This window comes from Ammodytes marinus (assembly GCF_949987685.1).
Source record: "Ammodytes marinus genome assembly, chromosome: 7".
Classification (NCBI taxonomy): domain Eukaryota; kingdom Metazoa; phylum Chordata; class Actinopteri; order Uranoscopiformes; family Ammodytidae; genus Ammodytes; species Ammodytes marinus.
In genome coordinates this window covers 32,471,086-32,489,258 of record NC_137211.1, presented here as the reverse complement: position 1 = coordinate 32,489,258, position 18,173 = coordinate 32,471,086, and the positions used below count along the sequence as shown (strand labels likewise).

Sequence of the window (18,173 nt, the reverse complement as noted above, 5' to 3'; positions counted from 1 at the left end):
TGTGTGAGGTTGGAGAAGTGTTCTTCACTCCTTGTATTACTTGTATAACTAAACCCCGACCTACCCAGCCCCTGCTCACATTCTGTTTGCATGCCATCTCCCAAACAGTCCCTCTCTCCACTATCATACAAGCTTGAACTAGCTCTCAGAATGCACATTTCTTACTATCTGTGAGCATAGAAGCTGCACTAGGCTCAGAAAATCACTGCATTTTTCTCAACCCTTTGGGATCCCTTATATCAAATCCTTTTGATTCTGTTTGTGAATATGTGTGGATATCAAAGCATCAACACTGTGAATGTGATTTGAATGCCTAATCCTTCTCCTGAATTAGTAATATTCTAGTTTGTTCATCCCATCATAACCCAATAACCCAGTGTGCATAATGAAACCAGATGAAGGCCAGACACTGCAGGTGAATAGGGACACTTTTTTAACTTAGAGACTGTATATCATCATCACTGTTACTTACATTAAAACAATTGATTTTGTATTCAACTCTTTTTCAGAAATGTTTGGCAATATAAAACTAATTAGGCTTTTGCATCTGATTAAAAACCAAAAATCTATGTTGGATAAAGCGAGAGTTCAAATATTTACTTCATTTTTTTAATGAAATATTTTACAGAACAGATTTTGGATACAGCCTTTTTAAATTTTATGAATAAAGAACATACTATGTACTGGTTTTAAAAATGCATTTTCTGCAAGAACATGCATCATATGTCAGACAAGTGCAACATGTGAACAAATCTTTCTGTAATAACCTTCAGAATAGTGCTAAAAATGATAATGTTGAGTTTAGTTGAGTTCAATAAAATATCAGAGATCTGTCCATGATCCGTGCGTTGTGGTGATCTCAGTAGTCAGTGTCAGGAGGCAGCAGTCTGCTTTAGCATTACTGAGCCGCATGGAAAGTGGCAGTGTAAGCTCTATGTGTTTCTCTCCATTTCATTATTTCTCTCTCAGGCCTTCCCCCTCCTCCCTCGTTTCTTTGGTTGTTTCACTTTCTTTGTCTCTCTTCTCCATCCTTCCTCCCTTCCCGTGTGCATCACAGCCGTCAGCGACTGCTCCTATGTTTCTTTAATGCAATTTTTATTGACATTTGCATATTTTTCAAAACAGTGCGCCACGACTGCACCTCGCTCTCACTTCCCCTGATTTGGATTTAATTAAACATCAAAAGAGGCAAGCGTAGGTCCCCACAGAGACTGTTGGCTTAGTCAGACAGATGATATGCATGCAGGGAGTGTGTGTGTTTTTGAGTGTGTGTGTGTGTGTGTGTGTGTGTGTGTCCATGCACATGTTAGAACTTTATATTTCGTTCTTTCTTTCTTTCTTTCTTTTTCTTTCTTTCTTTCCCTCATGTCCTTTGGATGTTCCCTTTGTTAGAAGGGCCGAGTCCAGATTCAATAGAGATTCCTCTCTGTCCAACAGACTTCACATTGAAATATTCACAACACAAATGAATACATGTAGTCTGTGTGTGTGTGTGTGTGTGTGTGTGTGTGTGTGTGTGTGTGTGTGTGTGTGTGTGTGTGTGTGTGTGTGTGTGTGTGTCTTTCTATCTTCTGATAAGACTGACTTGTTGGGGAACAATCAATAGCCCCGACTGATCACGGAGCAGGAAAACACACACACACACACACACACACACACACACACACACACACACACACACACACACACACACACTGTATTCAGTATGAGACAAACACGCACATCCATTGTGCACTATTGTGCTAGTGTGCTCTAACAGTGACTGGCAGTGTCATAAAATGGACAATGAACTCTGTCTCACTGTGGTACACACACACACACACACACACACACACACACACACACACACACACACACACACACACACACACACACACACACTTAAAGGCTTCAGATGAAGTTACATGAATCTTAAAAAGAAAAGTTTGATGTGTAAGATTATCATTATTTGATGAATAATGACCCCACTCCTGGCTGAGCGGTGGGGTGAGCTGATCAATTGACCTGCCAGCTGTCAAACCCATGAAGTTCTTCAGTACTGACAAGTGTCATCAATCTCTTTACATGTGGGTGACAGCGCCTAATGTGTCACACACACACACACACCAGGCCATGCAAAGAAGGCCACGTGTCTACAATGTCCCGACTGTCCAGTAAACGATATGATTGATATCTAAACCTCCCTAATTAAGTTAGATGCAGACACCGCGTGGCGTTTAGCTGATTACCTCACGTCACAGTGCATTCATAAATCTTCAAGATTTTTCCGAGAACACATGAGCCAGTGAGGGGCATTACTGGAAGTGAAGCAGACTGCTGGGAAGGAGGGTGAACAGGATTGCAGCATTGGCTTCTCAGAAAGAATAGAAGAGCTCTGTCACTCCACATGAGAGCACGCAGCTGCTTCTCCTCTTTAGAAAAGATTGTCACTTTATAGTTTGTACTCTGGACTATCATTTTTTGTGTTGATCATCTACTTAACTAAAGAGCTTTGAGCATGTTTCTGTTCTCTAACACGCAAGCGCACACACACATGCATGACCAACGAACGCACTCGCACGCACACACACACACACACACAAATGGATTCAAACATAGTTTCATCATCGCTTACGACACTGCCTCCATCCAGAGTCGGATTAAAAATGAAGAAATATGCTCAACTGTATTTATAATTGAATCAGAATCTATACTGATGGTTTAGAGTGCATTCTCCATGGAACACGTGAAGATTATTTTAAACATAAGTAGAACTGCTTTTCTCCACCTCCCCATATGACATCAGCAGAGCAGGGTGAGCCATTTATACATGGGATACATTAGTGATACATTGGTTCATTTCTCATCAGGTTTGGTTCTCTTCACACCTAGCTTTTCCTCCAAAGTACAGGTGTGTTGAACCGCAGCAAAGGTGGAAATGAACCTGCGTTTGTTTCAATGGAAACAAACGCGGCACACCCTCAAACACAAAAATGCATTGGAGTGAACAAGTGAAGGTAGCATTTATTTGGACAGAAATTCTTTATTCGCAGTTGTTTTGTAATTTCATGTAAAGACAGTTGAGTGTGAGTGGATACTTATGCAGAAAAACTCAGGAGTGAGTTATTTAAATAGTTTGGCGCTGCTCGCCTCCGGAGGTTAACTAATGATCTCTTGGCAGCAGACAGAAAAAAGCGCTGCAAAGCAAAGCAAGAAAAGAATATCAGTCACATTAGGGGTCAAGACCTTTATTTGATTAGCATCTCTTTATTTGATTAGCATCTCCACTGGCCGCAGTGATTGGACTCACAAAGCGTTGTGTAGCTGGAGTATGTAAGTAGGCCTCACATCACCAGTGCTGCTTCTCCTAATCAAGTTAATTAGAGGAAGGGCCTCTGGGAGGCAGACTGACAGCAGCCGTAGTGCTGGCTGCAGGCTGTCCTCATGCAGAACAGACAGAGAGATGTGGGTCAACAGGGCATCAGGAGCCACTACACACATTGTGCAGGTTGCATGCTGTCATTTTATCTCCTGTGCCCTTCCTCACACTGTAGCCCTTGTCTTGTTAGCAGATTTAATAAATGTGGAGCTTTGTCGTTCTGTTTTCAGTTACATTTTCTTTCTCACACATCAGTCTGAGAAATCTTCCAAATCATTTTGCAGCTTCCTGACGATAAGATCACTAGTCTGGATCAGTCAAACAGTGTGTAGATGCCATCTCACTTCTGATGATAAAGAGACATGTCACAAGGTCAGGGATCACAGCTTGTTTTCATCACCCTGTGTCTCGCCTGACTCCATTTTGAAGAGCAGCACATTCTGAGTTGTAAATGCACAAAGGGGTGCTTCGATTCACCTGCTGCCTGTGATAAGAATTCAGTGGTAGACAGACACAGCCCGCGGGTATGCCTTCTTCTGTATGCTAATATAGCCTTTTCTCTGCACTGCCCTTTCCCTAGACTGATGTCATACATGTGTTTTATTGCCAGGGAGGCAAAGGGAGTGGGATCAAAGCCCTGCAGCTGGAACAACACAGGAGGCGGGGCTTGCTGCAGATTGGCTGCGCCCCATTGGAGCCTTGTGTTGTAATGGCTTGCTGTTGTAGCCCCCCGCCAGTTGGCTACTGCAAAGCATCACCTGGATTACATTCAGTGCATTTACATGCAGACTCATAATCGGATAACTAAACGAATAAGACCTCAACAGGACTTTTAAACTGCATGTAAACACCTTTATCCGATCTACTTCGGACACAAATCGGCACAATAACGGACAAGAGAAGTCGGATAAGAACACCTAGATAATTCGTTCATTGTCGGCTTTCTCTCTGCATGTATACAGGGATCGGATATCGCATATCGTACTTCTCGTTCTGTGCTTGTGTGCCTGCGCGTGATAGGCTACACCATGGGTTATTGACGGAAGAGAACCGGACGTGGCTCTAAAACCACTTGTTGAAAGCATGGTTGAAAGGGCTACAGCGCCACCTAGCATAGTGGAGACAGCCATGCATCGGACATTTATCCGATTTCTGAAAGGCCATGTATACTCAGACAAGTGACACGGTCCGTTCGAGTGTCTTGTTCGATATATGTGATAATCCAATCTAGTTGATTCACTGCCCTGTGAACCATTTTGGAATTGCACACGGACCCGAGGGGCAAAAGTCCAATTAACATATGTATGAGCTGAGCAGAGATGGGAGGAAGCTTTCACCCAAAATAATCTCCCAAGAATTTCACCGGTGTTATGGAGGGTTTACATTGTACGCCTGCCGATGCATCAGACACAGGGTCCCATGCAGGGCTGTGCCATCACACGACCTTCCCAGGGCTTGTTAAGCTTTACACTGTGGGGGTTCTCGCCACTTTACCCGTCACCAAGAGCTGGTGCTAACATGCCCAAAAAGTTTGGCAGCTGAGTGCAATTTGCCATCCTTTTGCGTATAAAGGTGGAGTTAGAGATTATGGAGAATGCTTGTCGTCAAAATAAAAAAAAAAATCCAAATCAATGACTTTTCTTCATGATCCACTACTCGTACGTACCGTGTGTGAAGTGAAAATAAATCTGGTGTTAAAACATCCCTGGGGCCTGTTGCATAAAAGTGGAATAAAGATATCCAGGATGATTGATAAAGCCAGCCTTGACAAAGTCTAGCCTGGGCACTTTGGATTAGTCAGTAGCATAAACACCAATCCAGGATGAAAAGGGGACGCTTAGTCAAGCCAGGTGTAAGTCATTCTGTTAAGTGCCAGCCCACAGCTTTCAGAAGTAGACCCAGAGATCGAACACAGATTTACTGATGGAAAAATGGAAAAGACGGCCCATTTTCCCACAATGCCTTGTTAGTTTAAACCGTAAATCAGGGGGCAGTTCATTTCATACAGCAGATGTATTCTCTGCTAACTAATCTTGATGTCCCTGCATTATTTATGATAAAATAGTTGACAGTGAGCAGTCTGCAGGTTCATTTAAAAAAATAGAATATCATGGAAAGTCCATTCAAAAAGTGAAACTTTCATAGATTCATGACACAAAGTGAAATATGTCAGGCCTTTTTTTTGGATGATTTATTGATCATGGAATAAAAAATCCAGTATTCCATGATAGTATCCAGATTTATAATACAGAAATGTCGACCTTCTGAAAAGTATGTTTATTCTAGATTAATTCACTTAATGTGTAATGAATCTAGAATATATTTAAAGTTTCACTTTTTGAATTAAATTACAGAAAAAAAGGACATTTTGATTGATATTTAAAGGTCACATATTATGCTAAATGCACTTTTTAAATGTGTTCTAACATATCCATGGGTCCACAGTGTGCCTAGAGACTGCCAAAATATTTTAAAAAATAACACTCTCCTTTTCTCACAATCCCCCTTTCTGTAACCACCACCCCTCCCCCACCCAATATACTCCAGTCAGAATTTTCCCCTTTTCTGACCTCACAAACTGGAAAGCCAGAAGCTTCCACTGTGCAGCCCACACCCCTATTTCTTATTGGTCCACGGCCCTGACAGACAGAGGGCAAGGCGTATCTGGCTTCGCTTCCGGACAGGGGGCGGGGGCAGCGCAAAGATTGTATATTTACGAGGGGAGCTGCAGCTTTTTTTAAAAAATAGGCCATTGTGAGATTAGCTGAACTTCAGCATAGTACAATAAATTATCTGAAAGTTTTTTTCAGCAAACAATTAAAGAAAAACGTATTAGTGACCACTAAGACCATATCATATGGTGTATAATAGTACCGAAAAGTGTATAATATGGGAGCTTTAATTTTGTTTTAGATGCACCTCGATATAGTTATAAGTACAAAGTGAATTTATTTGACCAACATTTGCAACGTCATCTGCCATTTATAATCAATTGTATAAATATAGCCTGCAATATGAACAGACTATCACATAAATTATTATAATTTATATCATTTCATCTTAATGTAATTATAATTAAGTTAATTATAAATGGTTCAGGTTAAATAATAAAAAAAGAAGAACTATTTAACTAAATGACAATGCAGTCTTTTATGTGGTACCTTAAAACAGGCTAATGAAAATAAAGCAGTACACAGAAGATCATGGAGTAACTGTTAAACACCTTGATTTCAGATCGGAGTGACAGCTGACTGAGCCAATTAGGCAACAGAATAAGTTTATCCTTTACGTTTAGCCTGGTCGGGACCAGGCTAAACGTAAAGGATAAACATCTCCATGGTAACTTGTGTCCCTCCGCATTTATGCAACCGGATCATGGCTAACGCAAGCCAGGATAACCGAAATATCCTAGGTTAATCCCTTATCCTAGTTTTATGCAACAGGCCCCAGGTGTGTTGGGATGCACAACAAGTGAAAAAGTTCTGGTATAGCTTGAGATACTAGGTCACCACTTTATTTAAAGGGCCACAAACATGATGAAGTCATGAAAAATGAATGCTTTGTTAATGTGACATTAATATAAAGTGTTACAGTTTAATACTTTTTATCCGATATAAGTACACAAGCTACTTTCCTGCCTGCAGCTTTCCCCCATAGCATAACTGAATACAAATGCAATATAATGAAACGCTCACAAGATTTTAAGAGAGGGGAGACAGAAATATCAATTGCGTCAAGATAACACACGATCGAAAAAGCACCACTATACCTTCTGTGGCAGCAAGGCTTGTTTGCATAGGAAAGGGGCAATTCTGCCCAGAATTTTTCCCTACTTTACATACAGGCAAATGGGGGTTGTCAGTGCAGTTCATTTCATTTTCATTTTCCTTTATTTAACCTCGAAAGATCAATTGAGGGGTGACCCTCTTTTACAATGACGTCGAGTTTATACATATACACAATATACAATGAGAATACATAACAAGTTTACACACACACACACACACACACAGACAACAACAATTTAAAACATTCAGATCAATTGAATGAGAGACATAATAGCCTAATTAAAACAGTTACAAGTGTAGAGGGGCTGATTCAAAATAATAATTTTAAATTGGTTAACAGTTATGAGTGTATTTATTTTAATTGTATGTTGTAGGCTGTTCCAGTTTGAGAGCAGTTTGCATTCATTTCCCCCTTTACGCATGCTCTGTTAATTGGATTCCTTTGGTGGATTTGGTCCTGCGTGGGCAGTATTATGATTCTTCAGACAGGTATCAGGACATCACAGGTCCTATCAACGTGTCATATTATGGGTCTCGGCTGGCAGGTTCCTCTGCTGTGGCGAGTTGACACAGCCCGGCCTAACATAAAGTAATCCCCTCCCCGTGCCCTGAAGCGCGGCCGTAGCATTAGAGTAGCAGGCTCATTAAAATAGGGGAGTAACACAGCACCCGACTGGATTATATACAGGCTGTGGTGACACCCAGAAGGTAAAGGCCTCGCGTCATGCTACAGAAACAGAGCACAGTGCACACTAGCAGGGCACAAGCCTTGATTAGAAAGAATTATTCAATGAGGTTTTTTCTCACTGTTTCTCCCCCAGACCACTGCTGCTTCCACGAAAAAGGAGCACGGGCTATTGCCCTTATGTGTTTGGCCCTGTCGATGTTCTCCTTTAAAGGCTGATCTTGACCTATAAATAGCTTGCTTTAAAACCCGGCAACATTGGTTGATTGTGGAGCTGCCCGACACAAACACTGATAAACTCATGAAGAAGAGCAGGAAGAGAAAGGGAGCTGGAACAGTCGTGTGAACACAAGCCTTGGTTGTGACAGGCTGTCTGCATCCAGAAGAAAGAAAAGACCGCTTCACTTTTTAACCGTGTCATGAGATTTTTTACACTTTTGTCAGTTTTGTCTTGGTTTTCTCTTTTTCCTGCACCCTCTCTGGTTAATAAATCAGGCGCAGATTTCCCCCCAGAGGAGGATGATAAAAAAAGGAGTTTTGGAGGAGAATTCTTTCATCTTTTTTATGTGTGAGAAACAAAGAGAATGGTAAGAGGGCTAGGCGTTATCGGAGGCTGCAGTTGTGTTTAAGGAGCCTGTCATTGGGAAATGGGATGGTGAACTTTTACGGAGGCCAAGGTTGTGCAGTTAAGCTTGGATCACAAGCTTAAGACTGATACACACACAAACAAACACACACACACACACACACACACACACACACATTCACTTGCAAATATGCTAGGCATCGAAAAGAGATCACGAGGAATCAATTGTTTTTGAAGCAGTACCAAATTAAGCAGACAAACCGCTTACATATTTATGTGGCAGACTCCGAGCTCCTTTGCAACAGCAGCTTGGCATCGAAACACAGAAATCAATAGCTGTGTTCCACCTTCTAAATTGAAGCATTCACTTTCCGAAATGAGAAATCCTGTGTCCTTCCTCGAGATTTGGATAGATTTGTTCAATTACAATTACAACTACAACTTAAAGTGAAAACAGGATGAGGTCCCCTCTACGTAAAGCTGGAGTCAGTGATTGTGGAGAATGCTTGTTGTTAAAGGTGAAGTAAGCGATTTATTTATGTTAATATAAGTGTTAAATCATACATCATCAGTTTATTCATACAGTGATCACTTATATAGTGTGCGTGTTTCATAAAGCCGATCTCTCAGTCACCCGCTCTGCATGTAATCGGCAAATAAACTTTTCGGGGATCCCACTACTGATATCCAATCAGAAGAGAGAACGCTACAGACCAGCACGTCTCACTGCCGGTGCACGAGCAGAGCGAAAGATGGGTGAATGTTTATGCGCCTATAATGGCGGAGCTGGTAAAATTCCTTCCCAATGTTTTGATAGTTTTTATCATGTTTTATCACACTTACGGATCTGAGATGATGCTAGATAACTCGCAGCTTGAAGACCGCAGTGCATTAATGTGGTGACGAGCGAGGGGACTGCTAACTGCAGTCAGTGACAGGAAGTTAGCAAAACTTAACCTTTAAAATCACTTTTTGTAAAAAAAATTGTGTGCTGAAAAGAAAAATTGTTTTAATACACAGCCTAGGCTCTATAAACTGATATGTAAACAAAGGGAATACAAGTGGGGCCCACAGTAGCAAGCAACATGCCTGTTTACAGAGCTTAGGCTGTGTATCAACACCAGATTTTCTTTCAGCACACATGCAGTACGGACAGGCAGCAGATCGTGAGGAGAAAGTCACAGATTTTTACAAAAAGTGATTTTGACAACAAGCGTTCTCAAGAATCACTGATTCCACCTTCAATGCCTTATAATATTGATCTATTTCGGTAATATTTATCTTTTTCCCGTTTAAAGATGGTCAACAGGGTTGGTTTTAGAATATCCAGGTACTATTGATCCATTCCTTCAGTCCCCTCCTGTTGCCTTATCAGAGTGATAGAAGCTGTATGGAATGTGAAGCCCACTGAGGCAAATGTCTATTTGTGATATAGGGCTATACAAATAAAACTGATTTGATTTGATTTTAGCTAACCACAGGTCTGTGTGATCAGTTGATCATTTAGCCCAGCATTAGAGGCACCACTGAGCGCTCCTCAGCTGATAATGAATGATGGGGCTCCCAGCTCACCAAGCTGACCCCCTGTGATGCCTTCTAACACCCCAATGGTCACACTAACGGCCTCCACACACATCCTGCGTCTACCTCTGGAGCGCGTCGCCTTACCTTACTGCTGCCTCTCTCTGACTTTTCTCGGACACACATGCAACGTCTCAGCAGCTGCTGCTGCTGCAGCGCTGCTTCTAAAAGCCCTATCTTTCTACATAGAGTTTTCATAGATAATTCCCATTAAAAATTAAGTTATTTCATGTCATCTATGATGCATATGATTTATATTGAGTCTGGACAGTAATCCGTGCGCCCCATTGCCATTTTTTTTCTTTTTTTTTGCCATATTTTCGCTTGTTGGAAGTTTTATTTTGAAGGGGACACACCAGGAAATGGTGAAACTACAGCGAAAGCTGCCGGTATGAAGTCAATATGACTCGCAGCAGAGTATTTCTCTATCAGTTAAAGCAGAGAGACCCGAGAGAGACGCGCGGCTCTCAGAAAAAAATTGGCGAGCCTCCTGAGGTAAAGGGGAGCGTCGCTGCAGATGTGCTTCCGACGTGCATCAGCAGTGCGTCTGAGGTTGGATGTGTGCTCGCTCTAGGTTGATTACACGGTCAGTGACAAAAAGTCAGACGCAGACGCGAGGTAGACGCGCAGTAGAGGTAGGATGTGTGTGGAGGCCGTAATGATGGAGCCATGGGTGGTGTCATTACAAGGGGCAAGGTTTCCATGACAGCAGCCCCACCCCTCCAACAAAAGCAACAATAATGGCTAGCCTAGAAGCTTTTTGTTTGACTTTGGTTGTTAAATGTGAAACCTCTTTCATATCCTAACAGAAAAGATTTGAACCCCCGTGTCTCTTTTTTTCCCTATTACTGTAGTAAGACACACCACATTCAGCTGAGTGAGTGTTTCCCCCAGCGCTTTATAGTTAAGGCGGCCGCCTTAGCAAAACCAGCTTGACTACCGACCGACCAAAAAAAAATTAATCTTTAATTTTTTTATTTTTAGTGCTGCACAATTAATGTACTAGCAAGCGCGATGTGTGATTTTTCATGGTCAGAAATGCGCGAAAGGCCGTGATTTGCGGTAAATAAATGTGCACATATGTCTCCAAGCGTTTCTCTCTGCTCAGACTATCAGCTGCTCTGTGTCGGGGGCTCTGCGCGCGCGAGGGTAAACGAGCAGCAGCAAACCGACATTTAACCGGTGGCGATAATAAACGCAGTGCAGTTCTATGGGGATATTTAGCTGAACAGAACGAAGTGCTCTGCAAAGCTAGACTAGTTTAAGACTCCACATCACCGTGGCAACACAACTTATCGGCTCATACAGCGCAGAGAAAAGTCTGATACATGCATGAGAGTGATGGCCCAGGCACCTTTCAGTAAGTTTACAGAAGTGCCACACTGTTACTGTCTTTGAAATGCATTTAGTCATTTTAAGGGGAAAACACTTTGTATTATTTAAATTATTGAATAATGTTTTAAAACAGCATGCTAGTGTAGGCCAACAAGATTTATTTTTCTGAATTTTAAATGCTGCTTTATTTTTATGTTTTAAATTTGGAAATACATGTTCCAAAACAACCAATAACCTCTGTAGTTAAAAAGAAATCAAGCAAGTATAGGCTAATAATAACCATATATGAATTAATCGCATCACAGTATGCCTATTGTCCACAATAATCTCACAACAGCCCCCCATCAAAAAAGGAACTTTAAAAAGCACTTTGATGTGCATACACATGTTAAGTGTATGGTCCATTATTTTTATTTAGTGTCTGCATGGTATTGCACCAAAACAGTAGAACTTTTCTTTAATTGTATTTTGTACCGTCTGCATGTTTGCACAAAATGTGCACATAGCAAACAAAATTGCACAACTGTAAGGTCAGTGTCATTCAAATAAACAGAACTATTTCTTTAGGGCGCATTGGCATCTTTGAGCAAAATACCCCCAAAATTTTCGCCGCGCCTCCTGTACGGCTAGAAAGCAGGCCCCCAGGATGCTGCCTTCTCCGAGCAGCCAGCATGGACATGTGGCCAACCCATTGGTATTGCATGGTAAGGGGTGGAGCTTATTTTCATACGGCCCGTAGGCAGATGTCCCTGTCCACACAGTACAAGCAGCGAACAAGATTGTGTCTCTGCACATTTTTTCTGGATATCAATCATAGGCTCATACTTATCTTTAGACCATATACTATTAAAATGTAAGTTTTCTCATTTCAAAACGCCACCTCAAGCGTTTTATTAGCCCAACGGCTTTTAACGGCTTTCAGTTTGTTTTCGCCAGGCTAGATGCTACAGAACGAGACACCCGCCTCCAGTCCGCTACGCTTGCCGCCCTCTTTCTTGATAGGTCCATAATGCCGCTACGTCCATGCTACGTAATGCTTTGGGCCGCATGGAATTTCCGGATTATACTTCCTTGTTGCTTCTCTGCGCCTATGAGCAGCTTTCATAGGAATGAATGGGCGCCATGTTTCAATACGGTGTCCATTTCTTTATATGTCCATGCTAGAAAGTGACCACCTTGACTAAGGCATTTCCTGGGGGAAACACTGCCAATCGGCGGCCGACTGTCTTTCATTTGGAGCAATTTGATTGGTGGAGGGCTAGCGAATCAGTGAAGCCCGGAAGTGAGGCGGGTAGCACAAACAGCTAACAACAGCTAGCCATCGTTTTAATGTGTTTGTTCATTTCGTTTTGAGAGTACTCACATGCATCAACCCTTGTTGACTGCTCGACACCATGCTCGACACTCTCTGCTAAAAATTGTGCTCTTATGGTCCATAAATATAAATACGTATTTCTATCTATGTTTATGCTCTAGAGAGCTGTCCCATCATTTCCGGCTTTCGTATTTTTTCGGGCCACAATACAGATTAGCGCCGCCTGCTATTGTGGAGACATTACGTCCCGCGCAAGCGCAGAGCGTACGGAAAATAAGCAGTCGTCTCGGTGTGTTTTTTGGCCGCGACGGGAAGACTGGAGCTTCCTGAAACGGCGACTCCATTTTTTGGGTAGTCGGAACGAGTCGGACTGGTGTGTCCTGGCCTTTAAACAAATGCACGCGCCGCTGACAAGCGCTAGTAAAGATCTTTAGAACAGCAGGCGCTGGAATTTAAAAAAAAAGTTTTGTCCAAAGGGTGCTCTAGAAACAACAAAAAGTGAAAAATCCTTGTAGTCATGTTAAGGTAGCCAAGCCCTCAACGCTGACACACACACACACACACACACACACACACACACACACACACACACACACACACACACACACACACACACACACACACACACACACACACACACACACACACACACACACACACACACACACACACACACACACACACACACACAATGCAAAATCCAGTCCTGGTTTTAATGAAGTCATGCTGGAGCTAGTGTGTGAGAGGGAAAGACTGTAGCAGACACCTCTCTGTGATGTTCACATTTCATATCTGCCTCTGCCCAGGAGCTTGCCTTTTTTGAATTATTAAGGGGGCTCTTTCTTCTCTTCCCCCTGTTTCTTTTCCTCTCTCTCTCTTGCTCTCCCGTTTCTCACTCCTCTGTGTCATCCTGCTTTTGGCTGAGGCGGTGGCTCACTGAGATGCAAATGGCAGCCTTTGAAGGGGCACATAGGGAACGTCAATTAATCCAGGCGTTTACTCTCATCTGCCAAAAAAACAGTCTTCCATTGTTGGTAGGTTGTTTCATCTCTATTCTTTGCTACGGGCCAATGTTTTCATCCACTGTCCATATGTCGACGGATTCTAGCAGACTTTTCAAAGATTCAGGATACATGGGGATAGGCACAAAGGCAAGGAAATAAAAATAGCAAGCTCAGTGAGCGGAGGTGTCACAGGAATACGGCTGTGTTGCAATGCATATTTCATATCTCTTCGTCCCCCAAAACCTTTTCTAACTTCAGCTCCCCATCCAGCTCTGTTCTAACTTGCATCCCTGTCATTGATGCCCCTTCCAGCCCCAGAACCTTCTCCAGCCTTCAACCTTCATGTTGTCCCTGCTTCCCCTCCACAGTGTCCACTACATCCCCTCTAACTTTGCTCTGTCTCCTGCGTGGTTTGTCCCTTTAGATCTCAACATACCCAGCCCGTGTGTGGATAAGGTGTGTGATCACGGGGCTGTGTGCGTGGTGAAGAACTCTGATCCGGTGTGTGAATGCCCTGAGGCCTGCCCCCAAACCTCTGACCCGGTGTGTGGCTCAGACGGCCGCAGCTATGGCAGTCCCTGTGAGATGAGAGCCATGGGTTGTGCCCTGCAGAGGACCATCCACATTCAACACAAAGGACCATGTGGTGAGTCACCGCACAGCAAAAACAACTAAAGTATGTTGGTGAATATGTATGAATAAAGCTGTTTACTTTACAACATACTGTCACTTACAATGCAGTCGTGAAATCATTATACAGGTTTTCACCCAGAAACCCTCTATAGTGATTGAAAGCTGCTGACCCTGTCCTTCTCTTATCGAGGACAGTTGTTATTTTAGATTTGCTCTTTTATAAGATTAATTTATGTTATATTATCAATCTAAATCTAAAGTTGTTAGGCATGGTGACAGTAGTGCTGCATGATTTGGTGAAATTGTATGATTGCGATTATAATGTAGAATATTGCAATTAGGATATCATAAATAAAAGGTATTTTGAGTCTACCTACTTGGTTGTCAAGGAAAATGCAGACTATAGTTTTGAAATATGTTTTTCTCAATTTAAAAATAAATAACTTGACAGTTTAGAAAATGTATCTAAAAAATGTTTTCCTATTGAAAATCAATAAAAGCATTCTTCCAAAGTGTAAAGACAGTAGCAGTATGGCACAAGCCATAGGCTACTATGGAACCCCATGTCCCAAACATTCTTGCAATACTCCGTATTGCATGTCTGCCGGCGACTGGAAAAAATGTTTATTCAAATCAACGATGCTTGTCATGGCGGGGGCTCAATTTAGGCATGGCGGGCAAAGCCCCCTGGAATACACTAGTGGAAACTAGGGCTGCAACTAACGATTATTTTGATAATCGATTAATCTGACAATTATTTTTTTTCCAGTGTTTTGGTCCGTAAAATGTCAGAGAAAATGGTGAAAAATGTTGATCAATTTTCCAAAGCCCATCATGTTGACGTCCTCAAATGTATTGTTATGTCCAAAACACACAGATATTTCAGTTTACTGTCATAATAGGATTAAAGAAACCAGAAAATATTCACATTTGAGAAGCTGAAATCAGAGAATTGACATTTTTTATTAAAAAATTACTCGAAACGATTAATCGATTATCAAAATAGTTGTCGATTATTTTAATAATCGATTAATCATTGCAGCTCTAGTGGAAACCCACATTTCATTTACTAGCTCACAAGTAAGGAATTTAGTATAATGAAATCACTCAATAGTGCTACATTTCTCAGGGGCAAAATTATAATCCACAGTCCACAGTTAATGTTTGTTAGCAATTAACAAATATTAAATTGTATTCATGATGGCCCCAACACTTCCTAATTCAAAGTCAAAACAGTACAATACATCCTAAGGTCTGCTAATGATTGTCCTGATCCCTCGTCTGTTGCTCTCCTGCTGTTCTTCAGCCCTTCAACACAAACACCAGGGGCCTCATTTATAAAGGTGTGCGTAGAAACCTTTCCAAAACATTGCGTTCGCACAAAGCCAAGAATGTGCTGCGCAAAAAAAAAGTTGAGATTTATAAAACTGTGCTGCACACTGTTGCACGCAATCTTCCCTTTATAAATACCCACCTGCAGTGAATTGTGCGCAGACGATCTCCGCCCCGTGTCCTCCCACTTCACCTCCCAGTTTCATCCCACAATCTACCATAAATGGCGAATGCTAAATAGCTCCTGAATATGATGACGCTCTTAATAAGCACGGAATTTTGACTGACATGAGGAGAGAAGGGAGGCAACCAGCCGCAAAGAAAGCGACTGAGAAGGAAGAAAGCCCGTGCCATGCGCCGCTGTAACTGGCTCACAAACACACACACGCTGATCACATATCATGATTGGCACAGTCATTACAGTCTTTGTTAAGCTGTTTTGCCCAACTTTGTACTGTATGAAATATCACGTATTAGCAAACCTGTAATATGTAGGCCTATATAAAATGTATTGTGAGAAGTGAAATAATGCATTAGCCTGTAGTCTATTCCAAAGCATTGTTTCCCTTCAGTGAGATCCACACATTTCCAACAACGTCAGATTATAGGCTAGTTTAATCTTCCAGGGTAAATTGTTATTGGAAAGAGATGCATGTAATAATTTGCTAAATTCATAAAATGATTTTATCTAACGAAATGTATAGTTTTAATTAATATTTTTGGCCTTAACTTTGTACAAAACTACTTTTTACACAGCCTAAAATATAGACTTGCTCTCCCGTTGGCCACTCACGGACACACCTCCCGACGTATTTGATATGATTATAAAGTAGAACTATAAGATTCAATTTAAAAATATAACCAAAACATGTATAGACCTACTTGATAAGTAAATCAACCTACATCATGACTGCATGCCAAAGACAGCAGTAGCCTATATTCTCAACAATAGGTATGCACATATAATTGATTAAATATATCGGGTGCCATGCATTTCACAAGGATATGTGTTTTTTTCTGATGACAGAGCTTTATTTCGTGGCGTTGCCATTGAGTGTTGCTGATTCCCCGAGTCAGGAAAACCTTGCGGTAGATCTACGCATGGTCAACAGTTGCCGTGGAAATACGCACACTTCTCCGCAAAGAATTCTTTTATAAATACCACCGTTTTGCCACCGCACATTTGAACGCACATTTCTGCCGTCTACGCAAGGTTTTAGTGCGCAGCAAGCTTTATAAATGAGGCCCCTGGACTCCAATTTGCCTGTTTTGACCTTTAAGTTAAGATGCAGGTTATTTCAGATAAAAGAGAATATGGCGGATACTTGTCCGTAATTGGCTAAATGAGTCATTTGGCTTTGTCTTTCAGTGTTGGAGTATCAGTTGGTAATTAGAGCACCAGCGACAGCAGAGCTTGAAGTGTTAAAGATATCTTCAGAATCACTATACAGGCACACAGCCACACAGGCAGATTTTGACAGCTTGGTAAACCCACTTAGTGAACTCTCTGATGGCTTGATGCCATCTTGGAAGTCCAGTTAGTTGATTCCTACTTGTGTACGATCAGCTATTCATAAACACCGACACCGACCCGGACACACACAGGGCAGCAGTCCAGCAGTTATTAGCCCCTTAGGCCGACACTCTCAGTCACCCCATTCACTCAGTTTTACTACAACCTTTTTTTCTGCATATTTTGAAGAGCATAACAATGGAAATAATGAGTTCTCTGCAGTGCAGTATTTATGGAGAAGCTTGAGCAGTTAGCTGAAAGATCAATGCAAGTGAATTAATCTTGCTTTGCTTCTATGAAATTGTATTGGACTGATTTGTTCTAGATTGTGCAACCAGTTTATGAGTTTGTTTGTAGGAGTAGACTGATTATTTTGTAAATGGAGTAGAAGTTTTTTTTACTGAATAGGTATGAGGGTTAGTTGTAGGAGAGTCTCTGGCCTCCTGTGTATTGCATCTGCCATCTTCCCATATGAGCCATCTAAGTCCAGCGCATTGGGATGTATGCCCGCAGTACATGGAGTGAGAGCAGTGTTTGGTGAGTGGACATGTGGGCTGTGCGCCACACAGCAGCTCCCTTCACTGTAATGAATAGTCTTTAGTTGAAACAGTGAGCTGGCAGTGTGGAGCGCCCTGCCTCTATCCAGCACTATGGAGGCTTCCTGGCTCCCAGAGGAGCGGGCCTGCGTCAGCGTTATGGGGCCATCAAAATGCTGAGGCATTGGCTCGCCAGGCGTGAGCCAGCCCAGGAAATGATGGCCATGATAATGTGGGTTATTTCTGGGCTGTTTGCACAGCTTTACTGGGCTTTAGTCAGCGCCATAACAACTGAGTGACTTAAGCTATTATCTCACCTAATTAACACTGGCTATTCCCATCACTAATATACTATACATCTCTATGGAGCCGGAAAGGAGAGAGAAAGAGAACATATGCTGTCTTCAGATGCTGCCTGAAGTATTGGAAATGAAAAGTGGAAGGTGGAAATTGTTAAACCTCCTACGAGGAACTTTTAAATGTTCGGGAAACAGTGTAATTTTTCCT

The 18,173-nt window shown here is 42.0% G+C and overlaps 1 protein-coding gene across 2 annotated transcripts in view; it reads left to right on the top strand.

Moving 5' to 3' along the window:
• Positions 1 to 18,173, top strand: part of agrn (agrin) — a 502,577-nt gene that overhangs the window by 381,959 nt on the left and 102,445 nt on the right. For both annotated transcript variants that reach the window (XM_080031352.1, XM_080031351.1), the window contains exon 8: positions 14,077 to 14,298. In XM_080031352.1, coding sequence (XP_079887478.1) covers positions 14,077 to 14,298 — 222 coding nt within the window. The remainder of the gene's footprint in view (positions 1 to 14,076; positions 14,299 to 18,173) is intronic.